Source organism: Myotis myotis, unplaced genomic scaffold (assembly GCF_014108235.1).
Source record: "Myotis myotis isolate mMyoMyo1 unplaced genomic scaffold, mMyoMyo1.p scaffold_m19_p_8, whole genome shotgun sequence".
Classification (NCBI taxonomy): domain Eukaryota; kingdom Metazoa; phylum Chordata; class Mammalia; order Chiroptera; family Vespertilionidae; genus Myotis; species Myotis myotis.
Window position 1 is genome coordinate 18,930,867 of NW_023416390.1, and position 12,303 is coordinate 18,943,169.

Sequence of the window (12,303 nt, forward strand, 5' to 3'; positions counted from 1 at the left end):
AGGCAGAGCAATCAGCACATCTGGAAACAAAACCAGGAGGTGACATATTAGTTGTCCAAAATGGTCTTTGGGAAGTAGGAGCACAGGCAGGAAAGTCATACATGAATGCCCAGTTGCTCCTGGCAACCTAAGATGCACATGACAACCTACCGTGGCTTGGACGTCTAGGTTGCCTTCCATTGGGGAAGAATGATCAGACACATGGTAATGGAGTTAATACAGTAAAGCCAATATAAACACTAATGTTTTGTCTGCTGACAGCATATGAATGTGCAAGCATTAAGTTATAGGAGAAAAGGGGCTAATTTTAGATTTGTTCCTAGCCCTCTCCATGTGAATGGTGTCGCTGTGAGCCCAGCAATGAAGTTCACTGTGTTGTAGCAGACTGCGCAGTTCCTGAGTGTGTCAACCCAGTCTATGAACCAGAGCAATGTTGTCCTGTCTGCAAAAATGGTAAGACCATACTGCATTAGCTTCCAAAGAGGGGTTAGTGCCAAATACAAACATTGCACCTCTGCACACCATTCAATGCAAGAGCCCTCTCAGGTCGGCCTGTGGCTTTTCAACATGGGCCTGGCCAATTTATATTTTTATCCCACCCTAAAGTGAAAATAAACCAGCAACGGGTGAATCATGAAGCATTCAACTGGGGGAACTAAAGCTTTTATACGCCAACTTTGTTGTGATGCCTACTATTTATTGTTGATTGATAAGGAGGGTATTGGAAAGGATAAGTATCATCTTTCCGTAGTGACTGAATTTCTCTCTCGTGGAGGCTATGAAGCAGTTTACCTAGTTCATAGTGCATAACCCAGGGTAGAGAGGATAAATGCCAGGTATTTTGCTTTTGGTATAGATAAGACTTTAGGTTTAGCATTATCAAATAAATACAGAATTCAATTATTAATGCACCTAAGTTGAAGTAAGAAAACACTAGAAACTCTAGGGCTTTTATTCTAGGATTTTATTACCATGGAATCTTGCTCTCATAGTAATTGTTAAAGAGGGGAACTTGGTTTATAAGATCTTTTTGGCCCCCATGCAATGGAAAGGTAGAAATTACTACAGCATTACCCAAAATCAAGGTGATGCTGCAGAGAAGAAAATGCCAGGCCATGAACCCGGAACAGCATGTCAGCTAAGCCAATATCATGCTCTTCTTACTGGTCACGTACTACCCAATAATAAACCTTTGCTGGGTAACACTCCACCAATGTCCCCTCTTGGCATTAATATCTACTTGAAAAAGTGGTTCTAGCTCTTAATTAAGGTGAGGTCACTCTAACGTTGAATCCCCGTGCCCTCTCTTGAGTTAGCAGGGCTCATCATCCTCCATTACACATTTTTGGGGACCTGAATTTGGCATGATGTTAGTTCACATACTAATGTTTTACTTTGAAGAATTATAATTATTAAAGAGGAGTATCAGGTTATTTAGTTAAAGAAAACTCAAAAGCAGCCTGATGGGTTTTATAGTAATTTTACGTTTTAGTATCTTTGAAAAGGGCTTACGAAGAATCCTATGAAATTTTATCAGGCCCAGTTTTTACGCTTTCTGATCACATAAAGCCAATGAGTTGAATATTAAACTGCTCACCTGGCTTCTCTTTTTCTCCTTTTCCCTATCATCCAACTGACCTGTGTCATAGTAACCATCTCTTCGACGTAGAATGTAGAAAGAAATATTCCTCTGGCATTCTAATCTATCTAATATAGGCGGAGATGTAAAACTTAAGACTTTATATTTTTAAAGGGATTTTGAAGAAACTGGGAAAGGTACAGGGAGAACCATACAATGATTTAATGGTTGAAAAATAGGACCTATGAGGACAGACTGAAGGAGTTAGCATAATTTTTCCTGGAGAAGAGAAGACTCAAGGGAAAGCTAACTGTCATAAAGTATATGAATGGTTAGTGTAAAGTGGAAGGGGACCTGTTATTTTTCATTTTCTCCAAGGACAGAAGGAAGAAAAAAATCAGCTACCTAATCAATCTTTAAAATTAGGATTGACAAGTCTTTGACTGAACATTTTTTCTCTCTCTCTAGAAGCAACTGTCTAAATAGGTCCTTGAGGATCCTCTCTTCCCTAAGTGGCCCTGGTTGGCTTTGTTTTTACATTTAGGGTAAATGAAATTATGCTTACAGTTAAAATCTCTTGTCTGGACATACTTAGAATACACTCAGAATTAAACCATACAAGACCATGCATTTAAAATAGAGTTTTTACACATGCATCTGCCACATCTCCCTGCTACCCCACACCAAAGCCTATAATATATACAGGGGTAATTTCCATGTCAAATGTTAAATCAGCCACTATAAACTAGTCATATGTAATCTGTCGCCAAGATTATCCTATTTCAATCTGTAACTTGCCAGAGTGTGAATTTGTCTTGAAATGAAACCCTCTTTGTACAAAAACAATGAATGAACTTGAATTGTTCTATTAGTTCAATTTGTAATCCATTAGTATTCCTGAAGAGCATATGTTGACAGAACAAGAAATATTAGTAAAGTTTTCCAAATTTTAGTTCATGAAACGCTACAAAACAACCACTTCTGTTTTCTCTTACCATTTCCAAGTAAATGTTTTTTTATTTTTTAAATAAAGGAAATGAGCCTAAATTAGAGTTAGCAGAAATACTAACTCTTATTGTACTATAACATTATGACATCTTTTTATAATTATTAAATTCCAGTAATTAGTCACTTGTGCCCAAAAGTACAGTATAATCATTGCTAAGAGGAGCATACTAAGGACCACTAGAGAATGCCTATGACCACCAGTGTTACCAGTATTTTATTGAGACAACAGACTAAGCCTAGTCTTGCTTGCCTTCATTGGAGGCCTAGCCCAGAAAACAGAAACAGGTCACCCATGTAAAGAAAAGGTGAAGGGAAATATATATTTACTATGACAAAATAGATCTAGAATTGTTGCCTAAATTTCCAATACATGATAATACTGTCTCATTCTATATGACAAGACTATTTTGTTCATTATAATGTAAGCTCTTTTTAAAGTATACTACTATATCCTTATATGTAAAAAACAAGATAAAAATCAACCCTGTGGAAAAATGTAGAGGCACTAGATCTTAATTTGTAAATAGTCCTATCATATTTTATACATTTTAAAATTCTTCATAAATATTGAAAATTTTCAGTGTGCATAAATGCTGATTATCTTGGCTGACAAATACTAGATTTTGCATACTAGATTTTTCTGCTTTCCTGAATTATAATTTGCCAAGAGCAAGAGGCATTAAAGATATAAAATGAAAGTTTAAAGCAATAGAATCTCCCACACCTAATATTAAAACTCAATATTCAGCTAATATAAAAATCTTTTTTCTCAGATTATTTAAGAACAAACAAAGCAAAGAAGTACATGGCCATGTATGGTTTTCCAGAAAACAGTAGTTGCCAATGAAAATGTAACAATTATCTTTGGATGCAAGTATTTTTAAAAATATTATAAAGTACTAAGTAATATGTTCCCTAAATAAACAATGATAGCCCATCTTTATTCTCCATAATGTAATTTTATGAATAGATTTAATTACATATACTTGTAAAATTTTTCTCATAGGATGTTTGGGAAAAAAAGGAAAATTTCAACTTATGACCTCAAGCAAGCTTTTCAATGGTTATCAGTGAATATAGCCATGCCATAAAATATAGTCTATTATATTGAAGTTAGTTTAGCAACAAATAAAGACTCTCAATGTGGTCAGAATAAAATAGAAACATTAAGGAAACACAAGCCAGGAGGAGCAAGAGGACAGTAATTATTTATTTGGGGAAGATTGGGGGAATTAACATAGGAACGTAGAAATGTATTGTTTTTTAAAGTTTCATTAAACATTTGTTCCTCCCTGCTCTATACACCTGCAAGAGCTAGTAATCCAAACGGCTCCTGAAATGAATAGCATTTCCAGACTGTTCTTCTGTCCCCAAGATAATATTACTTTGACCTATCTTTCAGTCCCAGTCCTTTCCATGTGAATTAGTGAATACTCCTCATGCTTTTTTGTTTGTTTTTATATTATGAAAAAAAATAGATTAGCACAACATCTGCTTGAAGAAAACATTCTACCTTGGAGTATCATATATATATTTCAAATATTTGGTAACTGATCATACATTTGACTCCTAAAATATATGATCATCGGGGCATCAGAACCACAAATTGCATTTTTTACATTTCATCAGCCAGTATGTCCGCCAGCTCTATGTTTTGGCTGGGATATATATTCAGTCATTATTCATGGTTTTGAAGGAAAAGTCACTTCATGAAAAATTGTAATAGACAGGAAACACCCACAAAATCCTCCACACACACGAAGTGAAGCATTTTCATATCCTTTCTAACTAAGCTAAAGTTGTCATAAGCCCTGTTCAAATATTTAATTCCATATCCCTGACTCTCTTCTAGTTTAGTAGTGAAACAAATAAAGCAGGAAACAGGTTAGCCAAAAGGTCAACCCGAAAGAATATAATAAAGGGAGGGGCAGATAGGAGGGGGGGGGGAACTTTACAAGCATCAGATGCCTTTTAGAGGTTCTTGGGAGAAAAGGTTTGACACACATGTTAGTTAATATTCCTCCTATCCGTAGAGCTCCTTGAAATAAGAGGAAAACAGTTCCACAGGGAGGTCAGAAAGGAGCGAAGGGCATATAAAGGAAACTCACAGAAGAAAACCAAATGTCTGGTAAATACATGGCAATTCACTTAAATTCACAAGGGCTCACGGAGTTAGAAATTAAAGAGATTCCAATATTGTAATGATAATATTTGAGATTGATGATGTTGGCAAACATATTAAGGGCTGATAATGTTAGAACAATTGTTAAGGTGGTTTCCACCACAATTTTCATGTGACTTAGGGGAAAGGAGGTAATTCCAGCTCTTGTACTTTGTCCCACATTCATGCCCTAAATTTTCACTGCATTTTAGGAGTGGAAAGGTGAGAGAAAATGTAATAGACCTTCAATGAAGTAATGAAACCTATTTCAGCCTTTAAAAATACCTTACTGACATTTTTTACTGCTGTGTAAAATAAGCAAGCAGTGTATAGTAGATTACACATTATTTTATACATAATAATGTATCCTATCTATAATGCATACCTTTTAAGTAATATATATGTATATATATATATATATATATATATATATATTTAAACATTTTACTGTTAACAAATATATAATTTTAAATAAATATTAAATTTGTACATAGGAAAAGAGCTAAATGGCTATACAATAGAACATCAATAATGATTCAACGGTTACTTATAGGGAGTAGTAATGAGAAGGTAAAGACAAGAGATAATCTCTTTAGAACTTTAAGTCCTTATAAATTGAGTTAATGAAAACAACAGAAAAGTACACAGCTTTCACAAACAAATTACAGACGTTTAAAAGATATGAAACTGTTAAATCTCACTAATAAATTAGATTAATTTTTATTTTTTTAATTGTGCAATTTTAAAAATATTGATTTGAGAGAAAGCAAGGGAGAGAGAGAAACATCAATGTGAGAGAGAAACATCAATCAGTTGCCTCTACACACATCCAGACTAGGGATGGAACCCTCAACCTGGCTATGTGCCCTGATCAGGAATCAAACTGCCACTTCTTGGTATACAGGATTATGCTCCAACCAACTGAGCTACACAGGCCAAGGCTAATTTTTTTTAAGCACTTTTTGTTATTTTTATATGTAACTAGAGCAAGTTCTAGAATAATACACAGCAAATATTTAACAGTGACCAGAAGAGTAGAAGTGAGAATGTAGAAGCAGGAAACTTTGACTTTTTACTTTATGGGCCTTTAAATTAAGTGAATTTTCAAGAAACTATTGTACTTTATAATTTGAAAGGTTATAGAAATCCTTTAAAGAAAAGATAAATATAATGTTACTTAAACTCTTCCAGAGGAGAGACAGAACAAAATTTTCCATTTCTTTTTTTTCCTTGGAGTATAATATTAATACAAACCAAAGATTACACACTAAGAAAAAGGAAGTAGAGGGCAACCTTATTTTTGATTAGTAACGAAGAACTATTAAAATACCAAATCCCCCTTGCCAAAACCAGTTTGGCTCAGTGGATAGAGCGTCGGCCTGCGGACTGAAAGGTCCCAGGTTCGATTCCGGTGAAGGGCATGTACCTGGGTTGCGGGCACTTCCCCAGTAGGAGATGTGCAGGAGGCGGCTGATCGATGTTTCTCTCTCATCGATGTTTCTAACTCTCTATCTCTCTCCCTTCCTCTCTGTAAAAAATCAAAAAAAAAAAAAAAAAAAAATACCAAATCCCCAATCTGAAGCCCTTGGGTTGTGAATTTCACAGAGGAAATGGGGTTCGTATATGGTACAATATATCACATTGCCAGAGGGTATAGTGCAGCATTCTTCAGTCAATAACATTAACATTTCTACAACAAAATATATAATAACTAGAGGCCTGGTGCACAAATTTGTGTATGGGTGGGGTCCACTGGCCTGCCCTGATGAGGGCCATTGGGCCGGGCCAGCAGGGAGAGGGGATGCAGGAGGTTGACTGACCCAAAGCCGGCCAGGAGCACAGTGCAGGAGGAGGCTTTGGTGACTGTGGCCCCAGCGTGAGCGCGAGGAAGCAGTGGCTGCGGCACAGGTGGGTGGTTGCACAGTGTTGGGCACAGGTTAGTGAGGGGCAGTGGTGGCGTGCAGGAGTCACAGTGCACCCCCCTCACATGCCCAGGGAGCCCTCTCCACACCTGCCTCACAGTAATGTCTATCAGGCAGCCTGCAGGGCTGGGTGGAGTTGGGGGTAGGGGCGTGGCTGCCCCTAGTGCGGGTTCTTCCAGGCAGGCTTTTCCTCAGTTCTCACCCTCTTTGTTGTACATTCCTCCCACTTCTTATCAAGGCTTCCCTTGTGGCAGCTGCATTTGTAATTTGGTGCTCTCAAGGTCTGGAGGAACACAGCCAAGAACTGAGCCACTCCCCCCTGGGGCTCCAGGCATCAGGGCAGCTCTTGGGCACCTCAGAATGGGAGAGAGGGGTGGGGGTGGGGAATTGGGGGCAGGGCTGGCAGGGGGAAGAGGTTACAGGATTTGGGGGGGATGATTGGGCACCGATAAGGTTGGTTGGCCACCACAGTGTGCATCATAGTGATCGGTCACTCCGGTCGTTCTGGTTGTTCTGCCATACAGTCACTGGGCTTTTATATATATAGATTATACTACAGAGACTGAATAAATATGGAATCTTGTATCATCTTAGGCCAGTTTTCCATCCCAACTGAGTTTTGGTATCAAACTTACCAAAATATTGGGCTTTCAGAGATTGTGGTAAAAGTATTGTATATTTGTGTTAGCAAATAGAATCTAGCAGTGGGTTAAAATAATTATTTGTTCTGACCAAGTGGAGTTTACAAAAAATAGTTCAAAATTAGGAACTCTCTTAATATAATTTATTCTATCAATAAATTGAAAAGAAAGATCATATTATTATTTCTATATATTCATAAAGACATTAGACATAAATCGGCAAAAACTATTGACAAAAACTCTTCATCAAATAAGACTAACTGAATAATTTTTACAAGATAAATTATATCTACCTCAGGCCCAAAAGAGAGAATAATGTTTAAGGAAAACACTGAGTGCATTGTTCATAAAGTCAGGAATAAGACAACGATGTCCACTATTTAAAATTTTAAACAATTAGTAGATATGAACTAGCTAATGTAATTAGAAAAAAGAAAAAGCATCAGAAGAGAAGAACTGGAAAGAAGATAAAACTGTTATATTGACATAGGATATGCTTGTATATTTAAAAATCACTGATCCAGCAATATCACTTCTAGAAATAATTAGTAGGTATCTATATATATATAAGCCTAAGCGACGGTTACAACCAGATGACCGGCCAACCAGCTGGTAGCCATGACACACATTGACCACTGGGGGGCAGACACTTAATGAAGGAGCTGCCCCCTGGTGGTCAGTGTGCTCCCATGGCCAATCTCCCGTGGTCCCTCCCTCCAGCCAGCTGGATCTGATGGCCCCAATCGGGATTGGGTGAGATGGCCCTGATCAGGAGTCCCCATCCATGCACGAATTAGTGCACTGGGCCTCTAGTATAAAAATGTGTATGTAAAGATTTATTACACAGTTGTTTATAATGGCAAAAACTTAGAAAACCTAATACTTAAATATTCAACAATGAGGTATTCTTATGAAAAAACTATAGAATATCTATATGAACTGACTACTAAGAGAACATTACAAGTAATAATTTTTAAAAAATTAAGAATACCCTGCAAACACACACACACACACACACACACACACACACACACACACACACAGATACAAAATACATGTTCAGAGTATTAAAATAAGCTAGTAGGCCAGAAAGATAGATAGATAGATAGATAGATAGATAGATAGATAGATAAATAGATAGATAGATAGACAGATAATCCTATTTTTGTTTAAAAAGAATATATATTATATGTATAAAAAAGACTGGAAGAAAATACTTAAAAATGTTAATGGTACTTAACTCTCAGCAGTAGGCTAATGGATGACTTTTACTTTCTTCCCTTTGCTAACCCATATTGTCTACATTTCCTACAACAGACATGTATTATCCTTGTAATTTAAAATTATGATTTAAAAGAGAAAATAGAAAAATTCTTTTAAAATATTATGTAAATTTTCTCACTACTATTATAATTTAATTAAATAATCAATGATGTGTTACTTTTCAGAAATTGCACTATAATTCCTTGTTGCAATTTGTGCTCTATAAATTAATTAACCAACTAATAATCCTACCACTTGACTTTCAACTCCTTAACTTGAAATTTCTTATAAAGCATTTGGACAAACCTCATTGCCCATTTTATGCACCTATGAGGACAATCACTAAAAGGTTCACTTAAGTCTATCCATTGATATTTTCATGAAGCTATCTCGCAGAATCAGCCTTTTAAGTTTGAATATTGGATGCAAGTATCTCACCTCAATTTGATATTTTCTCACTTCCTCTGGGGTAGATAATTAGTAACAAGTGAAACAAAGACATTGAAAACAAACACACTGAAGATGAAAAATTTTCTGGCAACATATTCATTTTCCACAGAGCCCCTGAAAATAGTTCATGATGAAAGCACATCCTATCAAAGGCAGTTTCAAAATCTGCATTTCATTGACTCCATAACTGAAGGTCAGAATTATTATATTCATATAGAGTAGATGTCAAAACAGAATAATTATAAATAGCTATTTTAATGAGCCACAAACAATAATTTCCTATTGCTTTCATAGAGCTTCCTCCAAAATATGAAAGGAAATATTGATATTTATGTTGTCTTAAACCAACAGGATTCCTTCTTAATTCATCAGCAAATTAGATTTCAAAAGCATTATTGTACAATGTTGACACAATGAAAATTAATACCATATTTATATCCTTCTAATCACATCTCTTTTTCACTTATCAGGACCACCCAGTCCTTCAGAAAATAAAGGAAGGCCAACACATGCAAAAACATGAACTTTTTTTTGTTTTCCTCCTCCACATATAGGAAAAGCTTAAGGACTGTATTTTCCCTACAGAAAGCTTTGGAATGTCCAGTCCAGTCCTCCCACAAAGCACACACTTACTCCCATGGGAACAGACATATTCGATAGTTGCACTCACTCCTTCAAGTGCCATGTACTTTATTGTTCAGCTTATCACCCCACAGGGCACTTGAGAGACCAGAGGAAGAGTAACAAGCATGCATGTACTCATTATCTTCTTCCTAAACATTCATATAACTTCAAGATAATCTGGCTCAAAACTAGTAACTTGGCAAAGTGTTGACTATGTCTTCCAGAAATTTGATGCATTTCTATTCTTAACTTCACCTTCTCTTGTGAGCCTCTCCGATTATGTTTTAGTATAATATTGCTGACTTTTAGGATTGTATACAGTAATCTCAAATAGAACACCTCTGTGAACTGAGGATGGCAGTTAACAGGGCAATTGGTATCAAGAGGAGCTTCCTTGGGAGATGGACTGGATTCTTGGAATAATTAACTTAGGTGAGGTCTGACTGGCAAGCCGCGGCATTCAGTCTTGCCAAGATTCATGAACTACGAGAAATAATCCCATCTCTTTAAGGGAGGCTGACGTCATTGGCCATGGGAGAGACCAACTGCTTGGTTTCAGAAGTGTGGAATCACCGTCTACTATGACCCCCAGCTCGCCCTTGCATGCTCAGGCACCCACATAGCTCTCAGAGGCACCCAAAGGGGTCACTGCTGACATGAAGGCACAGATCAAGTCTCAGAGTCACTGTATCCACACCTCCTTTCTGATGTAGACACATGAGGAAGTTGTCCTCTCTGTACCTCACTTCAGCATCGCCATGGAGATGTACAGGCTTTCCAGAGATAGAGGTGCAGAGCAAGCCCTGTCCCCCCACCCCCCCAACCTTTCATTGCCACCAATGAATGTAAACCTTGTGCAGTCAGACAAAAGCCAAACAGAGTTGCAACGTAAACAGTGTGCCTTGACCTTTGAATCTGAATATCTTCAAAATCATTTGAGCAAGATGAGCCTGGAGGACCTCGAGGAAGGTATTAGTCCATCTTCCTCACAAGTTTCAGAGGTCTGCAGCCAGAATCTCTAACAGACTCATCCCCCAGGCACAGATTCCCAGATTCCCTTTCTTATAGGTAAGATGGAACCTCTTGGTCCTCTACCTCCCTTGACCCTGGGAAAAGAAGGACCCAGAACTCTGGGTGTTTCTGAAAAAGTCCTAGCACCTCTTCAGCCAACAGTCACAGCATCACCCTCACTTTTGGACTTGAGATATTTAGGATAATTTTTCCCTACTGGTCTCAGACACACCGCACCCCAGAAGCCTAGGATCTCAGTGCCTGGACTCTGATCCTCATACAGTTCTGGGAGCTATGAGGTAACACTCAAAACTACCACTTTCCACTCTGTTCCCTGTTTTTCATTCTCCATCACACCTACTGTTACATTAATAATATAGATTTTACACATTTAAGTTGCTTGTCTTCCCTCTGCACACAACTATAAATTACATCCCCACAATCTACAATATGTTGTAGGTATAAATGCACATTTTTAAATGAATGAACAAACACTCATATTGTTCCTTTGGAAGAGCTGTAATTAAATAGGAAATTTGATTCTCTGGGTTATTTTAAGTTCTCTCTTGAAAAGTACTAGCCTTCTATTTCATAGAGAACAGTTGTCAGTCATAGAGAGCCTAGGGTGCTGCATGCAATGGGAAGGGGGTGCCTATAGAAGATTTATTTCATAATTGTAGTTGACCACTAAGATTAGTGGCGCATATGTTGATGGAAGGTATATCAAGGTGACTTAGAAAAAACAGGATGATTGCCGGGATAACCAAGTCCAGCTTAACCTTTTACTGCTTCATAATCTTGTCACGGACCCAGAAAGTGTCTGTTTCTTAAGAGCTAACTTAACTACATAACGTAATGTACGGGTCACTTTAGTGCAAAATTAATGTCATACTTTAGTCAGTGTTATCCTTTAGATTTTATCTAAAAATGCGGATTGGACTTTTAAGGAAGCCATGAACATTGACTGAATGTGTGCTTTGTCAGGGTTTGGTGAAATCGACTGAACTTACCATGACATGAAACAAATTCAGGAAATGTGACTTGGTAATGAAGCAGAGGGAGAACAACTGAGTGCAGGGCATAATATTTAATTCTGGAAACCCAATTGTGCAGCTGGAAAAGAAATCAGAAATATGGCATAAAACAGGGACAAAGGAAACTTGTAACCAATATCCTTTCTGGGGAACTCTCCAGGGATCTCTGTGGCTGAGGAATGAAGCTCTTGGCAATAACACCTCTGATATGTAATGTAGCTCTGAGATGCTTCAGGTCAATCTATCAGAAATGTTAAACCTCTTTGGAAACATCTTTATGGTTGGATACCCCTCAGTTGAGAAAAGGGAAATGGGAAGTTCCTGCACACATATTAGTACTTATGTTGCTTCCATGAGCTCCATCTGTACAAGGTGATGGCATGGAGCAGCCACAAATGCTCCTGCTTGTCAGGGTCGGGAACAGCCAACCCTGAGTCTTCCGTTCCTCTCGCTGACACTTTTATGGGTTCTGTAGAGAGGTCCATAAAGCAAGACGCCTGCTTTCTGGAAGGCTACGCCCAGTCAGTTTCTGGCGTCCTTAAGTAACTAAATAGTCAGCAGTGTTGTGTCCAAATCTTTTCCTGAGTTGGAATTTCAAATAGGGGAAACA

At 37.6% G+C, this 12,303-nt stretch overlaps 1 protein-coding gene across 1 annotated transcript in view; it reads left to right on the forward strand.

Annotated features, from left to right (window-relative positions):
- VWC2L (von Willebrand factor C domain containing 2 like) overlaps nt 1–12,303 on the forward strand; it is a 148,280-nt gene that overhangs the window by 27,889 nt on the left and 108,088 nt on the right. The window contains exon 3 of the mRNA XM_036318537.1: nt 324–453. Coding sequence (XP_036174430.1) covers nt 324–453 — 130 coding nt within the window. The remainder of the gene's footprint in view (nt 1–323; nt 454–12,303) is intronic.